At 42.2% G+C, this 19369-nt stretch overlaps 1 protein-coding gene across 7 annotated transcripts in view; it reads right to left on the bottom strand.

The window, feature by feature from the left end:
• The window catches only part of myo1b (myosin IB), a 138892-nt gene that overhangs the window by 9214 nt on the left and 110309 nt on the right, over window positions 1-19369 (bottom strand). For 4 of the 7 annotated variants that reach the window (XM_024407379.2, XM_024407367.2, XM_042319670.1 and 1 more), the window contains exons 15-22: window positions 17756-17818; window positions 17225-17425; window positions 16302-16528; window positions 14589-14789; window positions 9004-9097; window positions 4329-4478; window positions 1975-2043; window positions 1785-1871 (exon numbers count right to left, since the gene is read on the bottom strand). In XM_024407379.2, coding sequence (XP_024263147.1) covers window positions 1785-1871; window positions 1975-2043; window positions 4329-4478; window positions 9004-9097; window positions 14589-14789; window positions 16302-16528; window positions 17225-17425; window positions 17756-17818 — 1092 coding nt within the window. Of the gene's footprint in view, window positions 1-1316; window positions 1404-1784; window positions 1872-1974; window positions 2044-4328; window positions 4479-9003; window positions 9098-14588; window positions 14790-16301; window positions 16529-17224; window positions 17426-17755; window positions 17819-19369 lie in introns of all 7 variants that reach the window. The other 3 variants (XM_024407347.2, XM_042319668.1, XM_042319666.1) reach the window with 1 other exon arrangement.

Here is a 19369-nt window from a genome sequence, read left to right on the forward strand (position 1 = left end):
ACACACATTGTGTTGCATTCCATGTCTGAAATGTGCCGTGTAAATAAAGCTTGATTTGATGAACTAGCAACATTAGTACAAAAGTCCAGGTTTTCCTGAAGTACACCGAAATTAATTGTAACCGATATAGTATCTGATCGATTATATTCATTAAACTTTGTGACTACTTGGCATGGTCTGTTTTAGTACAACAGCTCACATAACTCACTGACACCACTCCAATTCAGTGCCAGTTACAGTGGGCTTTGCCCAGTCTAAGAAACTAGACTAGATCCACCAATCAGATGGGACGATTAGTCGATAAATTAAGCCACACGCGACTGCTTTGGTCATGCAACATGTGGCAATACATGATCGTTGACGATTATCTGGTGAGTGTGGCTGTAAAAGCCTTTAGATAAGATCATGCAGAGTTACAAAATAGTTGTAAAGGTTGTTTTTCAATGGATAGCAGGACTGAGTTGATCTGCATCCCTTGTGGTTAAATGTCCAGAAAACATGACATGTAGTGCATGGACTGTTTTAAAGGATTATATGTTGCCTCTAAAACATATAGCACTTTAAAAGTCCATAAAGTGCTAATGGTGGTATGTGCTATGACCATTAGGCTATATGATCTGAAGATCCCTAGCAGGGTTGGGCCAATTCCATTTAAATTCAAATCAATTCAGTAAGTAAACTAAATTCCGAATTTTCCTCATTGAAAAGCATTGAAGAGAATTGGAATTTCAGTGTACTTCCTGAATTGACTGGAATTTAAGTGGAAATGACCCTAACCCTGCTCTTTGTGTTTCTGTAATGGCACATGGAATACAGTCTATTCTCAGCACAGTCCTCAGAATTATTACATCAAAGTGAACACATGATATTCATTCTGATTGGATACTGTACGTCCATTATCATGTACTATCCGTCATGTCTCTCATAAAAACAGATTACAGAGGAATGCAATGACAAACATCAAGAAAACAACAGACATAGACATGGGAATGGAAAGGAGAATTGTGTTGTGGGACTTGCAGTTGTTCCTAAAGGGAGAATGTAAGGGAGGCTCCATAACTGTAACAGAGGACTAGCAAACAGACGTTTAAATAGATGTTAGTGGGATAAGGTTAGCCACCCAATATCCCTCAAATGACACCTATTGAAGGGACAATAAAACAGATGAGTCAATCACCAGAGACTGGTAAGGGACGCTAGTGGACCAATGGAGGAACGATGACGAGCAATTCAATTGGTCAGTTTCAAGAGGAGGGGTGGGACATGGAGTATGACGGACAGCTGGGATGGCAAAACACGACAACCGGCTTAAATACCTTGGTCCCCTGCCAGTATGCCCATATGACAGACACGGCACGCTTATTCCGCGCCTCCGTCTTTAGGCGCCGCAGCTCCATCCGAGCCTGGTGGTGGCCGGGAGGGTGGAAGGATGGAGGGAGGAGAGTGAAGGTTAGGAGGGAAGAATTAGAGAGAGGGGAGGAAGAGAGTGAAAAAGAGTATGAGAAAAGCAGCGGTGGTAAGATCAGCGACAGTAGAAGACCAGAAGGAAAAAGCTGTGAAATTGCTCTAGTGTAGCTCTCAATATAGCTGGGAGACCTGTGCAGAGCCATGTCTTATAATACTGTATTTTCTTACCTGGCTTTATGGCAGATAAACCTTGCAAAAGCAAAAGGCAGTGGATGTCCATAATCGGCAGCTCATCCATTTCCTCCCAATATCATTCTATACTTGTCTTTACATTGTCTAATCATTATGTTGAAATCAGGTTGTGTTTGAGCCAGTACCTGAGTCCCGTGCCAGTACGCTGCAATGGTAGTCACAGCTTCCTTGCATCTCTTCTCGTATTTCAGTTGCCGCAAGATGTTGCGGGCCTGGAGAAAAAAACATTGTTTTTAAACATTCCTTTACTACAGCGTTATCACAGGAAAACATGCTTTCTTATACTGTTTGACTGTTATGTGGACATGGACATACCTTCCACCCTCTGATGAAGGACTGCATCACTAGTGTAGCACTCTTGATCTTCTGATATTTATTTTGTTGCTGCAACAGGGGAAGGAAAAAAACACTGAGCTTAACTGACAAGATTGAACTACAGGCATCTAAGCTCTATAGCCACCATATTAGGGATGCACATCTTTCTAGTTTGAAGACGATTTGATATGCATCTAGATACATGGGCTCCGATATGATGCAGGAAAGAAACATTTTAGCATCAAACGATTCAGTGCGATTTGGTTGAATTAATTTCCATTTTAAAATCAAATCTGCTGCTGATGGATGAGCTGGGCCTCTCTGTGCTGGATCTGTCTGAACTGACTGTGTGTGTGTGTGTGTGTGTGTGTGTGTGTGTGTGTGTGTGTGTGTGTGTGTGTGTGTGTGTGTGTGTGTGTGTGTGTGTGTGTGTGTGTGCATAAGATATGTACACTACCATTCAAAAGTTTGGGGTCACTTAGAAATGTATTTTTTTTTTTTAAAGAAAAGCAGATTTTTCTTGTCCATCAAAATAACATCAAATTGATCAGAAATAGGGTGTAGACATTGTTAATGTTGTAAATTACTATTGTAGCTGGAACACCAGTAAATACATCAACAGTGAAGAGGCGACTCCGCGATGCTGGCCTTCTAGGCAGAGTTGCAAAGTAAAAGCCATATCTCAGACTGGCCAATAAAAAGCAAAGATTAAGATGGGCAAAAGAACACAGGCACTGGACAGAGGAACTCTCCCTAGAAAGGCCAGCATCCCGGAGTCGCCTCTTCACTGTTGACGTTGAGACTGGTGTTTTGCAGGTACTATTTAATGAAGCTGCCAGTTGAGGACTTGTGAGGCATCTGCTTCTCAAACTAGACACCCTAATGTACTTGTCCTCTTGCTCAGTTGTGCACCGGGGCCTCCCACTCCTCTTTCTATTCTGGTTAGAGACAGTTTGCGCTGTTCTGTGAAGGGAGTAGTACACAGCATTGTATGAGATCTTCAGTTTCTTGGCAATTTCTAGCATGGAATAGCTTTCCTTTCTCAGAACAAGAATAGACTGACGAGTTTCAGAAGAATGTTCTTTGTTTCTGGCCATTTTGAGCCTGTAATCGAACCCACAAATGCTGATGCTCCAGATACTCAACTAGTCTAAAGAAGGCCAGTTTTAATGCTTCTTTAATCAGAAGAACAGTTTCCAACTGTGCTAACATAACTGCAAAAGGGGTTTCTAATGATCAATTAGCCTTTTAAAATGATCAACTTGGATTAACTAACAACATGCCATTGGAACAGGAGTAATGGTTGCTTATAAAATGGGCCTCTGTATGCCTATGAAGATTTTCCATTAAAAATCTGCCGTTTCCAGCTACAATAGTCATTTACAACATTAACAATGTCTACACTGTATTTCTCATCAATTTGATGTTATTTTAAATGGACAAAAACAAGGACATTCCTAAGTGACCCCAAACTTTTGAACGGTAGTATATATGATGTATATAGGTACCTGAGCAGAGCCATAAGGGAAACTGGGCCTCTACCACCCCACCACCAGTTATAGCCATTGACATAGACAATTAATATATATCAGAACTTTGGATTTCACCCACGTCTCATAATCGAATGGTTTTGACAACTCATTTGGAGTGAGCTTCTCTTCTTCGATCATGCAGTGCGGGCAGCAAAAGCAATTTCTGTACTTATGAAATTATCATCTGTAAGCTCTATATCTAGAAATGACCATATGCACTGATTGTTTCAAGCAAAACTACTGATGGTGAACCTGAACAATCAAAATAAAATCGTAGCCTAAACCCCGATCAGCATATAGCCTACCTATAGCCAGATGAGAGTTGTGTCCATGGCGATAGTTTAGGCTACCTTTATTCCAATAAAACACCATTTTCAACAGCACATTTGATCAAAATAACCAAGCAAATTACATTGGTTGCCACTCAACTAATAAAGCCTAATATTGCACAAGCCATTTTACAAACATTTGAACACTGATCAAGAATAGGCCTACATCTTGTTGGTCAGTGCGCAAAGCTGTTCACAGCGAGCAGTTTGACTAGGCTACTGATATTACCAAGGGTTGTTCGTGATTACAACATGGTTACATGAGAGAGGATGCAGTTGTCACAAAATATGCTATTTTCTGAAGGTAGAAAGTAATTTGAGTAAAACATTTTAGTGAACCACCGATCTGTAACAATCTATTTTCTGACCGATGCATGCAATATTTGGATCAGATTGTGCTCCCACAGACGGATGCACTCATATCTTAAACATTTGAACCGGCATGACGTTCTGTATGTGTTCGTGTGTGCATAGTAGAGACAAGCTAACTCACTGCATATCTGCGGTACCAGGCTGCCACCACCACCTGGCTCTTCTTCAGCAGCAGAAAGTGAGTACGAGACTTCCACCCCCGGTAGATCTTCTGGATCAGGGTGGCCAGGTCCTCCAGACACGCCCTCCTCCTCTCCTCCAGAGTGAACAGCTGGGGACACAGGAAGAATGCATCAAGAGGATGATAGAAACATGAACATCTACTAGAATACTAAGAACACCACCATAGTCTGTACAATTTAGGAATAAGAAAACTATTTTCATTGAGACAGGATATCATTTTGGGACAATATTGTGTGGTTCTCAAGATCTTTAGAAAGACAAGGGGCATCTATAGCTGCACAAACACATTCTCCACCTCAAATACCTTTGCAGACAGAGACCGATCAGGTGAGAGTTTAGTGACCTAGACTAGGCCCCATCCTACCACCACCATGAGTGAACTGTAGCGTCACTCTATACCAGAAACGGAGATACTTAGCTAACCTGGTAAGGTACAGTAGATCAAGGATAAGGACACAACCCTATGAGATCAGGCTTTACGAGCTTTGTTGAGACTGGCTCCTGGACTGACAAGGTTTCGTTGTTGCACCCACCACTGCATGTTCTTAAAAGTCCATGCTACCATGGAAAATAGGCCTAAATGTTCCTTTTTCCCATGCTACTGGCTGAGTCGACATAGAATGGATAGAATTGATTAGGGCTGTCCACAACAACAACAAAAAGATTGGTCAATAGAGTTGTCTGGTCTTTCGACCAATCGTTTGGTCTAAATTTTATATAGACTCACCATATGTTTGAATAAAATCAACTATATGTAGTAGAGATTGACCGATTAATTGGCATGGCCGATTAATTAGGGGCAATTTCAAGTTCTCATAACAATCGGTAATCTGCATTTTTGGATGCCGTTTACATTGCATTCCACGAGGAGACTGCGTGGCAGGCTGACTACCTGTTACGCGAGTGCAGCAAGGAGCCAAGGTAAGTTGCTAGCTAGCATTAAACTTATCTTATAAAAAACAATCAATCTTCACATAATCACTAGTTAACCTAGTAATATCATCAACAATGTGTAGTTAACTAGCTTGTCCTGCGTTGCATATAATCAATGCGGTGCCTGTTAATTCATCATCGAATCACAGCCTATTTCGTCAAACGGGTGATGATTTAACAAAAGGCACATTCGCGAAAAAAGCACAATCGTTGCACGAATGTACCTGCCACAAACATCAATGCCTTTCTTAAAATCAATACACAAAAGTATATATTTTTTAAACCTGCATATTTAGTTAAAAGAAATTCATGTTAGCAGGCAATATTAACTAGGGAAACTGTGTCACTTCTCTTGCAATGTTGTATCTTGAGTTCATTGCACGCAGAGTCAGGGTATATGCAACAGTTTGGGCCACCTGGCTCATTGCGAACTAATTTGCCAGATTTTTACGTAATTATGACATAACATTGAAGGTTGTGCAATGTAACAGCAATATTTAGACTTATGGTTGCCACCCATTCGAAAAAATACGGAACGGTTCTGTATTTCACTGAAAGAACAAACGTTTTGTTTTCGAAATGATAGTTTCCGGATTTGACCATATTAATGATCTAAGGCTCGTATTTCTGTGTGTTATACTATAATTAAGTCTATGATTTGATAGAGCAGTCTGACTGAGCGGTGGTAGGCAGCAGCAGGCTCGTAAGCATTCATTCAAACCTTACTGCGTATGCCAGCAGCTCTTAGCAATGCTTGATCACAGCGCTGTTTATGACTTCAAGCCTATCAACTCCTGAGATTAGGCTGGTAATACTAAAGTGCCTATAAGAACATCAAATAGTCAAAGGTATATGAAATACAAATGGTACAGAGAGAAATAGTCGATGCCTCATAATTCCTATGATAACTGCAACCAAATTTTTCTTTACTGGGAATATTAAAGACCTGGGAATATTGAACCACCAGCTTTCATATGTTCTGAGCAAGGAATTTAAACGTTAGCTTTTTTACATGGCACATATTGCACTTTTACTTTCTTCTCCAACACTGTTATTGCATTATTTAAACCAAATTGAGCATGTTTTATTATTTATTTGAGACCAAATAGATTTTATTTAGGTATTATATTAAGTTAAAATAAAAGTGTTCATTGTTCATTCAGTAACTGTCATTATTTCAAATTAGGCCAATTAATTGGTATAGGCTTTTTTTGGTACTTCAATAATCGTAATCGGCGTTGAAAAATCATAATCTGTCAACCTCAAATATGTAGGCTACTGAGCTTGTCTGATGCTTTAAGCACTGTAAATAAAAATAAATTACTAAAGAGGGTAAACCAGAGATCAATATAGTGTAACCAGAACAAAAAAAAAAAAAAAAAAAAAAAAAAAAAAAAAACTTGTTCCTGACCCAACCCCCCTCCTCCTCTCGCTTCTGCTGTCCTTCTCAGATTATAAAAAATATATAAAATATATTTTGATTTGTTTAACACTTTTTGGGTTACTACATGATTCCATATGTGTTCTTCATAGTTGTGACGTCTTCACTATTATTCTACAACGTAGAAATAGTCCAAATAAAGAAAAACCCTGGAATGAGTAGGTGTCCAAACCTTTGACAGGTATTGTATAATAAAGTATTCATGTCTCAAAATCAATGTCATGTAGTTAATCAAAATTTGATATAAATGAAAATGATAAATCTAAAAGTAAACTTCCTTTGCCAATATGTAAAGATTGCCAACAAATAAAAACATTGCAGCACGCAGGTAGAAAATATCCTTTTAAAACGAAATATCCTATGAATCACATTGGTTACGCATGGCCTGTCTGCCAGGAACTTGAAACATTGTATCAACTTGTTCCGCCCAAAGCTCTTGTTCGAGCTCTGGACAGACAGACATTGGGGAAGGCTATTTGTGTAAGGGATAAGAAGTAATCAGGCAGGCCTATTTTATGACGTTTCCACCGGCTCCTAGCATGACATTTTTTGCCCTTTCATGTCGAGTGGTTGTCGAAAGGTAGAGCATTGGAAAGATATTTCAAATAGGCTACGTTGAGGAACTACCGTCTTCATCGACCTGGCCAAGGCTTTCAACTCGGTCAATCACCACATTCTTATCGGCAGACTCAGTAGCCTCGGTTTTTCTAATGACTGCCTTGCCTGGTTCACCAACTACTTTGCAGACAGAGTTCAGTGTGTCAAATCGGAGGGCATGTTGTCCGGTCCTCTGGCAGTCTCTATGGCGGTGTCACAGGGTTCAATTCTCGGGCCGACTCTCTTCTCTGTATACATCAATGATGTCGCTCTCACTGCTGGTGATTCTTTGATCCACCTCTACGCAGACGACACCATTCTGTATACCTCTGGCCCTTCTTCGGACATTGTGTTAACTAACCTCCAGACGAGCTTCAATGCCAAACAACTCTCCTTCCGTGGCCTCCAACTGCTCTTAAATGCAAGTAAAACTAAATGTATGCACTTCAACAAATCGCTGCCCGCACCTGCCAACCCGTCCAGCATCACTACTCTGGATGGTTCCGACTTAGAATATGTGGATAACTATAAATACCTAGGTGTCTGGTTAGACTGTAAACTCTCCTTCCAGACTCACATTAAACATCTCCAATCCAAAATTAAATCTAGAATCCGGTTCCTATTTCGCAAACAAAGCATCCTTCACTCATGCTGCCAAACATACCCTCGTAAAACTGACCATCCTACCAATCCTCGACTTTGGCGATGTCATGTCCAAAATGCCTCTCGTTGGCTGGCCCCCGCTTCATACTCGTCACCAAACCCACTGGCTCCAGGTCATCTAAAAGTCTCTGCTGGTAAAGCCCTGCCTTATCTCAGCTCACTGGTCACCATAGCAGCACCCACTCATAGCACGTGCTCCAGCAGGTATATCTCACTGGTCACCCCCAAAGCCAATTCTTCCTTTGGCAGCCTCTCCTTCCAGTTCCCTGCTGCCAATGACTGAAACGATCTGCAAAAATCTCTGTAGCTGGAGACTCTTACCTCCCTCACTTGCTTTAAGCACCAGCTGTCAGAGCAGCTCACAGATCACTGCACCTGTACATAGTTTATCTGTAAATAGCCCATCCAATCTACCTCATCCCCATACTGTATTTATTTATCTTGCTCATTTGCACCCCAGTATCTCAACTTGCACATTCATCTTCTGCTCATCCTACCATTCCAGTGTTTATTTGCTATATTGTAATTACTTTGCCACCATGGCCTATTTATTGCCTTACCTCTCTTATCCTACCTCATTTGCACATGCTGTATATAGATGTTTCTACTGTATTATTGATTGTATGTTTGTTTATTCCATGTGTAACTGTGTTGTTGTATGTGTCGAACTGTTTTGCTTTATCTTGGTCAGGTCGCAGTTGCAAATGAGAACTTGTTCTCAACTAGCCTACCTGGTTAAATAAAGGTGAAATAAAATAAATAAACATCCAAAAATCCTCACATCTATGATCTATGGCTAAATCTACGACTTCCATAACAGAGCATGCTGCTCTTTTCAAAGTTGTGTCACATCCTTGGCAGTAACCCTCCTTCTAAACCTAATGTAAAAAAAAAACATCAAGTAGTACCGTTTATAATATCAGACAGTGACAGGTTCCAGGTCAACTGTCTATGCTTATGCAATGTTATGTTATGCTACCGTTCTGGGGTTCCTGATGAAGATCTTGGAGCGTCCGTAGGCAAACTCCTCAGTTGGAACAGAACAATCTGTCAGCAGCACCTCCACTCCGTCCCTACAGGAGACAGAGGTACACTTCTTCACTATTTTGTCTTAACTAATTAGACATGGTGGGTCTTTGACATGTACATGATTAAAGGGACAAGATGGGAATAGTTCAGATGAAGGAGAAAGGACAAACGGATAGGGGAATAAGAAGACAGGACAGACACAGAGAGACAGACACAGAGAGACAGACACAGAGAGACAGACACAGAGAGACAGACACAGAGAGACAGACACAGAGAGACAGACACAGAGAGACAGACACAGAGAGACAGACACAGAGAGACAGACACAGAGAGACAGACACAGAGAGACAGACACAGAGAGGACGAAGTAGATGAATTAAGGTAGGGAGAGACAGGGGGAAAGAATGCCATAACCGTCCATATCTGAAATAACATGTGGGATGAACATGTAACCTCATGAACCACTTTACACACCTTATAAGGAGGATAGTAGGCACACACACTAGGCACCACACATGCTGTTGTTTATAATCCACATCAGATATGAATCGATGTTATACCTTTAAATACATTTAAGTAATTTAGCAGACACTTTTATCCAGATGCTTTGTAAACAACAGGTGTAGACTAAACAGAGAAATGCTTGGCCCTTCCCAACAACGCAGAGAGAAAAAAATAATAGAAAAATAATAATCTGGAGTTGCCTCTTCAGTTTCTTGGTAATTTCTCGCATGGAATAGCCTTCATTTCTCAGAACAAGAATAGACTGGCGAGTTTCAGAAGAAAGTTAGAGTTTTATTGCTGCTTTAATCAGAACAACAGTTTCCAGCTGTGCTAACATAACTGCAAAATGGTTTTCTAATGATCAATTAGCCTTTTAAATTGATAAACTTGGATTAGCTAACACAACGTGCCATTGGAACACAGGAGTGATGGTTGCTAATAATAGGCCTCTGTGTAGCTATTCCATAACAAATCAGCTGTTTCCAGCTACAATAGTCATGTACAACATGAACAATGTCTACACTGTATTTCTGATCAATTTGACGTTATTTTAATGACAAAATGTGCTTTTCTATGAAAAACAAGAACATTTCTAAGTGACCCCAAACTTTTGAACGGTAGTGTACATATAGGTAGGGGTAAAATAACTAGGCAACAGGACAGATAAGCAGTATCAGCAGCGTTTGTGAGGAGTCAAAAGAGGTGGCTATTTGGTTAAATATTTAGCAGTCTTATGGCTTAGGGGTAAAAGCTGTTCAGGGTCCTGCTGGTACCAGACTTGGTACATCTGTACCGCTTGCCATGCGGAAGCAGAGAGAACCGTTTATGACTTGGGTGGCTGGAGTTTACATTTTTTAGGGCCTTCCCCTGACACCGCCTGGTATAGGAGGTCCTGGACGGAACGGAGCTCGGCCCCAGTGATGTACTGGGTGGTACGCACTACCCTCTGTAGCACCTTGTGGTTGGATGCCAACCACTTGCCAAAACAAGTGGTGATGCCAGTCACGATGCTCTTAATGGTGCAGCTGTAGAACTGAGTATCCGAGGGCCCATGACAAACCTTTTCAGCCTGAGGAGGAAGAGGCATTGTCGTGCATTCTTAATGACTGTGTTGCTGTGTGGATCATGTTAATTCCTTAGTGATGTGGACACCGAAGAACTTTAAGCTCTCGACCTGTTCCACTACTGCCTCGTCAATGTGGATGGGGGCGTGCTCGGCCCTTTGTTTCCTGTAGTTCACGATCAGCTCCTTTGTCTTGCTGATGTTGAGGGAGAGGTTGTCACTGATCTCCTCCATATAAGTTGTCTCATCTTCGTCTGTGATCAGGCCTACCACCGTTGTGTTATCAGCAAACTTAATGATGGTGTTGAAGTTGTGCACGGCCACACATTCGTGATTGAACAGGGAGTAAAGGAGGGGACTAAGCACGCATCCCTGAGGGGTCCTCGTGTTGAGGGTCAGCGTGGCAGATGTGTTGTCGCCTACACTCACCACCTAGGGAAGGTTCGTCAGGAAGTCCAGGATCCAGTTGCAGAAGGTGGTGTTCAGTCCCAGGGTCCTGAGCTTAGTGATGAGCTTGGAGGGCACTACGGTGTTGAACACTGAGCTGTAGTCAATGAACAGCATTCTCACATAGGTTTTCCTCTTGTCCAGGTGGGAGGACAGTGTTGGGTCTGTTGGGGCGGTATGTGAATTGGAGTGGGTTCAGTGCGTCTGGGATGATGGTGTTGATGTGAGCCATGGCTTGTCTATCAAAGTATTTCATGGCTACAGATGAGGTCTACAGGACAATAATAATTTAGACAGGTTACCTTGGCATTTTTCGGCATGGACTATGGTGGTCTGCTTGAAACATGTAGGTATTACAGACTGGGTCAGGGAGAGGTTGAAAATGTAATTGAAGACACTTGCCAGCTCGTCAGCGCATGCTCCGAGTACACATCCTGGTAATGCGTCTGGCCCCGCGGCCCTGTGAATGTTAACCTTTTAAAAAGGTCTTACTCACACCGGCTACAGAGAGCGTCATCACACAGTCATCTGTAACAGCTAGCTGGTGCTCTCATGCATGGTTCAGTGTTGCTTGCCTTGAAGCAAGCATAGAAGGCATTCAGCTCGTCTGGTAGGCTCACATCTAGGGCTGTGGCGGTCATGACATTTTGTCAGCCAGTTATTGTCATGCAAATGATTGCTGGTCTCACAGTAATTTACAGTTGGTTAACATAAATATTTGTAGCATTTCTAGGCCTCCATGAATACAAGCCACTGATGCTATCCTTTGGAGCATCTACATTTTAAAAAGTCTAGTAAATCCATTTAATCTACACCATCACAATAAATCTATTATTTATTTTAGGAAGGTCTAAAGAAACATTACGAGAAGAAAATGTATTTCAGAAGAACTGAATATGAGTAAGCCTACTGTACGTTATCTGGCTATGCTCCATGCTATAGGCAGACATAATATGCTTACAGTGGTTGTTCCACTAAAAGTTGTGCGATAATGCTGCGGGACTTAAAGGTCATTTGTGGATTAGTACGGTACCCTGCGTCACCACTTCATTGCTCCAGACCAGCGCAAGGAGTTAGAGCACTGATTATGTTTTTGGGTCCTACTGTAACTAACTGACAATGAATGGGCGACATAAACCTAAATAGAAACTGATAATTGTGCACAACCTCAGTATTACTTACTAAAACTGTTGTTATACTAAGGTTTTATTATTTTATTCTGCTCTTACTGTAGTACTGTAGGCCACTCCCGACCTGTCATGTTATACAGTTCCTCAACGGTCTAAGGCACTGCATAGCACTGCAAGCTGTGTTGCTACAGATGCTGGTTCAATACCCGTGCCGGCCTCAACTGGGAGACCTAGGAGATGACAGTAGTTTTTTTGGTTTCTCTCCCTCTAAAAAAAGAAATAATTCTAAATAACAAACTGGCTTTATTTACAAATGAGTAACAATGTCTCATCCCATGTTCAAGAATGGCCATTTTACGTTATTTGAAAACGAAATCTCCAATAGTTATTTTTTTTAAACAAGGAGATTATTATTATTCATTTAGTATTATATAAAAGCCTGTTGGACATTCTCAGAGATATATTATTAACCCAGTTATTAGCAGGACAATATACAGTGGGGCAAAAAAGTTGTGCAAGTTCTCACACTTAAAAAGATGAGAGGCCTGTAATTTCCATCATAGGTACACTTCAACTATGAAAAAAAAATCATCACAGTGAGGTCAAAAAAATTTACCTTAATGTACCTTACCTTACCTTAAAAGCATGACAATCTTTTAATGATAAGTGTTTGATATGATTTTCAATTGCATTTGCATTGATATCAGAGTGGTTAGAGGGACAATAGAGCCCTGAGTACCAGGCCACTAGGCGCTCGTTGGGTACTACCAACGCGTAGAGTGCACAAAAGGAGATTAGTGTGACTCAACGGTCACGTGGAATTTGACTGCGGTCATGACTCATGGTGTGGCAGTAATAAGGTAACCGCAACAGCCCTACTCGCATCACTGGGCAGCACGTGGCTGGGTTTCCCTTTGCAATCCGTAATAGTTTGTAAACCCTGCCAAATCCGACAAGCATCAGAGCCGGCGTAGTTGGATTTGATCTTAGTCCTGTATTGATGCTTTGCCTGTTGGATGGCTTGGAGGTTGTAGTGGGATTTCTTATAAGCGTACGGATTAGTGTCCCTCTCTATGTGGGGACGATGTCGTCAATTCACTTATTAATGAAGCCGGTTACTGATGTGGTAAACTGCTCAATGTTATCGGATGAATCCCGAAACATATTCTACTCTGCGCTAGCAAAACAGTTCCGTAGCTTAGTGTCTGCTTCATCAGACCACTTCCGTATTGAGCGCGTCACCGGTACTTCCTCTGAGTTTTTGCTTTAAGCAGGAATTAGGAGGATAGAGTCATGGTCAGATTTGCCAAAGGGAGGACGAGGGAGAGCCTTGTATGCATTTCTGTGTGTGAAGTAAAAGTGATCGAGTTTTGTCACCTCTAGTTACACAGGTGACATGCTGGTAAAAATGAGATAACAGTTTCCTTGCACTAAAATCACCGTCCACGAGAAGCGGCGCACTCATTGAGTGCGGTCTTCGTGCAAGCATTAGTTTGTTGTGGTAAATAGACAGCTAAATAGACAGCTATGGTCTGCAACGTATCATGTGGTATTCTAACAGAGATAGCGCACAAGCTGTTGCACAAGCATAAACTCTTATGGCTGCAGGGGCAGTATTGAGTAGCTTGGATGAAAGGTGCCCAGAGTAAACGGCCTGCTCCTCAGTCTCAGTTGCTAATATATGCATATTATTAGTAGTATTGGATAGAAAACACTCTGAAGTTTCTAAAACTGTTTGAATGATGTCTGTGAATATAACAGAACTATGTGGAACTATGTGACTATATGGCAGGCAAAAACCTGAGAAGAAGTCCAGAAACTATTTTCGGTGAAAGGAAATGATGGATGAGACATTACGTCCAAAAAAAGTTAAGATCACTAAGAAAGCACACAAAATCGTAGAATTGGTCAGGAGCCCGTAGAACGTCTGCTATCCACTGCAGCGCCATCTCACTTGTCAGTGAATATAACATGACAGCATCAGAGCTAAGAACCAACAGCCTCAAAATGCCCAGGGCAGCGTAAAGGAACACTGGTTTGACTGTTTGTCTCACAGAGCAAGCAGATCACTACAAGATCTAGCCACCTTACCACAGCTTGCTGACGTAGCCGTATCATGGTGGGTTATGTTTGGGCAAATCATCTATGGATGACTACTGCTGTTACTACATTATCCTGTCGTTAGTACTGTATGCTGTAATTTCACAGCATTCTGCTGTAATATCACTTTGTGACAAGTGCTGATTTAAAAAAGGGTGTTATTTCCTTGATTTGAACGAGGAAGAGTGAGGTAAATATATTTGCTCTAGGTTTCTCATATGGTAAATACAACATTCTGAACAGGCAGATAATAAATACAGCATTTCTGTTCCGGTAGAGCAGAGGTCCTACCTGGCAGGTCCTCTCCAGTGGGGCCAGGTCTTCTTGCAGAGCATCTTGTATCGCTCCAGACAGGACTCATAGGGCTGGCGGAAGGCGTAGCCAGCCCTCCTCACGCGCACATTCTCCACCAGGCCCAGGTAACGCACCTGGTGACACACCAGTGAGTCGGTGAAGATGTGGGCTACCTTCTTATCGTTGGGCTTGATGCACCTGAGGAAAACAGACAAGACACCAAGGCATGGACATGCATGGTCACACAAAAGGTAATCAGTGGATCAGAGTTGAGACAACTCAGGACCTCCCGAGAGGCGCAGAGGTCTAAGGCACTGTGCTAGCTACAGTTGAAGTCGGAAGTTTACATACACTTATGTTGGAGTCATTAAAACTCATTTTTCAACCACTCCACAAACTTCTGGTTAAACTCTAGTTTTGGCAAGTCGGTTAGGACATCAACTTTGTGCATGACAAGTAATTTTTCCAACAATTGTTAGATTATTTCACTTATAACTCACTGTATCACAATTCCAGTGGGTCAGAAGTCAATTGGAGGCGTACCTGTGGATGCATTTCAAGTTCTACCTTCACACGCAGTGCCTCTTTGCTTGACATCATGGTGACATCAAAAGAAATCAGCCCAGACCTCAGAAAAAAAAATAGACCTCCACAAGTCTGGTTCATCCTTGGGAGCAATTTCCAAACGCCTGAAGGTACCACGTTCATCTATACAAACAATAGTACGCAAGTATAAACACCATGAGACCACGCAGCCGTCATAGCTCTCAGGAAGGAGACGCGTTCTAGAGATGAACGTACTTTGGTGCGAAAAGTGCAAATCAATCCCAGAACAGCAGCAAAGGATCTTGTGAAGATGCTGGAGGAAACAGGTACAAAGGTATCTATATCCACAGTAAAACAAGTCCTATATCACTCTGCAAAGAAGAAGCCACTGCTCAAAAACCGCCATAAAAAAGCCAGACTACGGTTTGCAACTGCACATGCGGACAAAGATCGTACTTTTTGAGAAATGTCCTTTGGTCTGATGAAACAAAAATAGAACTGTTTGGCCATAATGGCCATCATTATGTTTGGAGGAAAAAGGGGGAGGCTTGCAAGCCGAAGAACCCCATCCCAACCGTGAAGCAAGGGGGTGGCAGCATCATGTTGTGGTGATCCTAACTGACCTAAGACAGGGAATATTTACTAGGATTAATTGTCAGGAATTGTGAAAAACTGAGTTTAAATGTATTTGGCTAAGGTGTATGTAAACTTCCGATTTCAACTGTATGTCACTACAGATCCTGGTTCGATCCCAGGCTGCATTGCAGCCGGGAGACACATGAGGCGGTGCACAATTGGCCCAGCGTTGTCCAGGTTAGGAGAGGGTTTGGCCGGCCGGGATGTCCTTGTCCCAATGTGCTCTAGTGACTCCTGTGGCGGGCCGGGCGCATGCACGCTGACACAACCGCCAGGTGCACGGTGTTTCCTCCAACACATTGGATTCTGGGTTAAGCGGGCATTGTGTCAAAGAAGCAGTGCGTCTTGGCGGGGTCGTGTTTGGGAGGACGCACAGCTCTTGACGTCGCCTCTCCCGAGTTCGTAAGGGTGTTACAGCGATGGGACAAGATTGTAACTACCAACTGGATACAACGAAAATTGGGGAGAAAAAGGGGTGAAATACTGATCCTTTAGAATACATGATCCTCAGAGTGAATGGTCGCTTACCTGATGTAGTTGGGGTTTTTGGTCTGCAGGTTCTTCATGAGTACCCCTACAGAGGCCTTGAACTGGAAGCCTGCAGTGGGGGGTCTCTTCAGGTTGACCTTAGCAGGGTTTCCCTCAGGAAACAGCTGTCTCATCAGGCTGTGGGTGGCCTTATACATGGCCTGGGACAGGTCTCTGTACAGCAGGTCATTGTTCTTGTCTACAAAGCCCTCCACACGGTACAGCACCTACACAAGAGATGACACATGAACAGATTAACACAGTCAGATACAACACACAAAACATAGCTGTTGTCGTCCCTTAATTATAAAAATGTACTTCTGTTAACTGACAACTCCTTGTCATTTTTCTGAATCCTGTAAACGTGTGTGGCCATGTACGCCATGTTTTTGTAGGAGTAGTTGTAGTACTAGTTTATTATTGTCAACCCTAAACTCATCCTGAGGAAATGTTTGCTGTGGATTGATTCATAAAAATGCATCACTGTCCGTGGTGCATGTTGACCAAACGGGGATTATAAATCTATTTACCCAGAGAATCTTTAAAGCTGAAGATTTCTGGGCTATTCTGATCCCACCATGTGTCAAGGAAATCCCATGCAATACTGATGTTTTTTTCACTGCATGTGACGCCCTCCAGGTAATGCACTTAAGCCAAATCTGCACGCTCTGCTATGGTGACTATAATCAGTATTTATCCTGTCTCAACACCTGGCCAGTGATGACATGTATACCATGTTGTCCCATTCCCATCATTTTTGAAGATGTTGCAGACCTGGGTTTAAATAGTATTGGTTTTCTTTCAAATACTTTGAGTGACAGTTGTGTGAGCTTTGCACTTTCTATTCAAGTGGTTGCATTGCGCCAGGCAAGCTCAATCAAGTATTTGATGATGTGCAAGGTGTGTGTGTTCCTCCTCTGTACCTTCCCAGCATAATGTTGGATGCGGAAGCAGCTGTGTGGCAGGCTGTGGTCTGTCAGGAACTTGGAGTTCTTGTTGAGGCGGCTCTCGAAGTGCTGGTGCTCAGCACAGATGGTGTTCAGCTTGTCTAGGAAGGTGTCGTCAGTCACTGTGCCTGGCCGCAGACACTCCTCATCCAACATGGCCAAGATTCCATTCTGGTTCTAGAATAAAGAGAGGGGCGAATTCTTAGAAATACTTTACGACATTAAAACAGATAATTCTCAACTAAGGATTTTACTATTATTTTTAACAACGGTCAAGATACCATTCTGTTTCTAGACAGAGGCGGAGGAGAGGTTCCTTAGAGATTCTTCATAAGAAATTCTAAATTCAAGATACAGTAATGTAAATACTCCAAATAGAGTTAACTGTGAAAGAGCACAAAGTTATCTTTAGGGTGGTCATGTCTTATTGCTATTGACAGGACATGGGAAATCTGTATTTTATTTTGCTCGACAAGAATCAGATGACATTAAGGGAGACCTACTTACATTCTCGATGAGGTCACAGATAACGGCGTTGTTGAAATACTCTATGTTGGTCCATTCAATGTCCTGTCACAAACAAGAACAGATGTCAAGAGGTTAAAGAGGGGTAACTAGTCACTTTTTTTCTTCTGCCAAGAAAGCGTTGTCCTGTAGCGTAATCCTGACCTCATCTAGACTTACTTATACAGACCTGAGTGGTTTAAGAGAAAGCCACTGACCTTCTATAAATCTCAGACAGATAACTAACCAATGGGCCATGAAGTCCAGAGATTAAGGAATGAGAACTGTTTAAGCAGTTCGCGATCTGTCTGATAGTCTCTAAAACGTCTGCCTGGCCTGACTGACCAAAGCTATACAGTCAAAGTTAAACAATTAACCTTTCCCATAGATCCGTTTCCCATAGATCCGTTCTGTTTTCATGGGCTGACACAGCTGCAGCTTGGTTGGGCCTTATACAGTAACAGGCCTTATAATATATTTTCTATTCAATGTATATACAATTCAATAAGAGCACAAGGCTCAAGACGACAAATGGTGCCGAACCATAGGCCTTGGACTAGGCTTTGGAGCTCTATGTCATGTTGGGGCTTGAAACTGGTGGTTCTGGCTGACTTGGTCTGTGTGACAGACAAACAGGGAGTCCAGGTTTGGGGGAGAGGAAAGGGGCTGGTTGGGTTAGCCATTTGGGGATGTGGACTCCGGAACCTGATTGGTCAGTGGTCCCCACTGTCCTGCCCCCTGTCCCCTCCTGTCTCCCACAGTGTAGTATTTTCCCATGCACTGGTCTGGAGGGTGGCCAGGCAGTGGAATATAATGGACGGGAGGTCAAGGGAGCAGCACTCACATACTCAGAGCTCTGAAAGCAAACAGAGGCCTGAGCCCCTGGGGGAGAAGTGTGTTTACCCCTGCTGGAGTGAAGGATCAATTCTGTCCCTAAAGCCCACAAAGGAGGGGGGGGGAGAAAAAGAGACAGAAAGAGCGAGAGACAGAAAGAGCGAGAAAGAGAAAGAGAGAAAGAAACAGAAAAAGAGAGAAAGAAACAGAAAGAAAGAAAAAGAGGAGAGAAAGAAAGAGAGAAAGAAAGAAAGAAAGAAAGAGAGAGGAAAGAAAGAAAGAAAGAAAGAGAGAGGAAAGAGAGAGAGAAAGAAAGAAAGAAAGAAAGAGAGAGGAGAGAAAGAAAGAAAGAAGGAAAGAAAGAGAGAGGAGAGAGAGAAAGAAAGAGAGAGGAGAAAGAAAGAAAGAAAGAGAGAGAGAGAAAGAAAGAAAGAAAAAGAGAGGAGAGAAAGAAAGAAAGAGAGAGAGAGAAAGAAAGAAAGAAAGAGAGAGAGAGAGAAAGAAAGAAAAGAGAGAGAAAGAAAGAAAGAAAAAGAGAGAGAGAGAGAAAGAAAGAAAGGAAAGAAAGAGAGAGAGAGAAAGAAAGAAAGAAAGAAAGAGAGAGGAGAGAAAGAAAGAAAGGAAAGAAAGAGAGAGAGAGAAAGAAAGAAAGAAAGAAAGAAAGAAAGAGAGGAGAGAAAGAGAAAGAAAGAGAGAGAGAAAGAAAGAAAGAAAGAGAGAGAGAGAAAGAAAGAAAGAAAGAAAGAAGAAAGAAAGAAGAGAGAGGAGAGAAAGAAAGAAAGA

The sequence above is a fragment of the Oncorhynchus tshawytscha genome, linkage group LG03, assembly GCF_018296145.1.
Source record: "Oncorhynchus tshawytscha isolate Ot180627B linkage group LG03, Otsh_v2.0, whole genome shotgun sequence".
In the NCBI taxonomy this organism is placed as follows: Eukaryota; Metazoa; Chordata; class Actinopteri; order Salmoniformes; family Salmonidae; genus Oncorhynchus; species Oncorhynchus tshawytscha.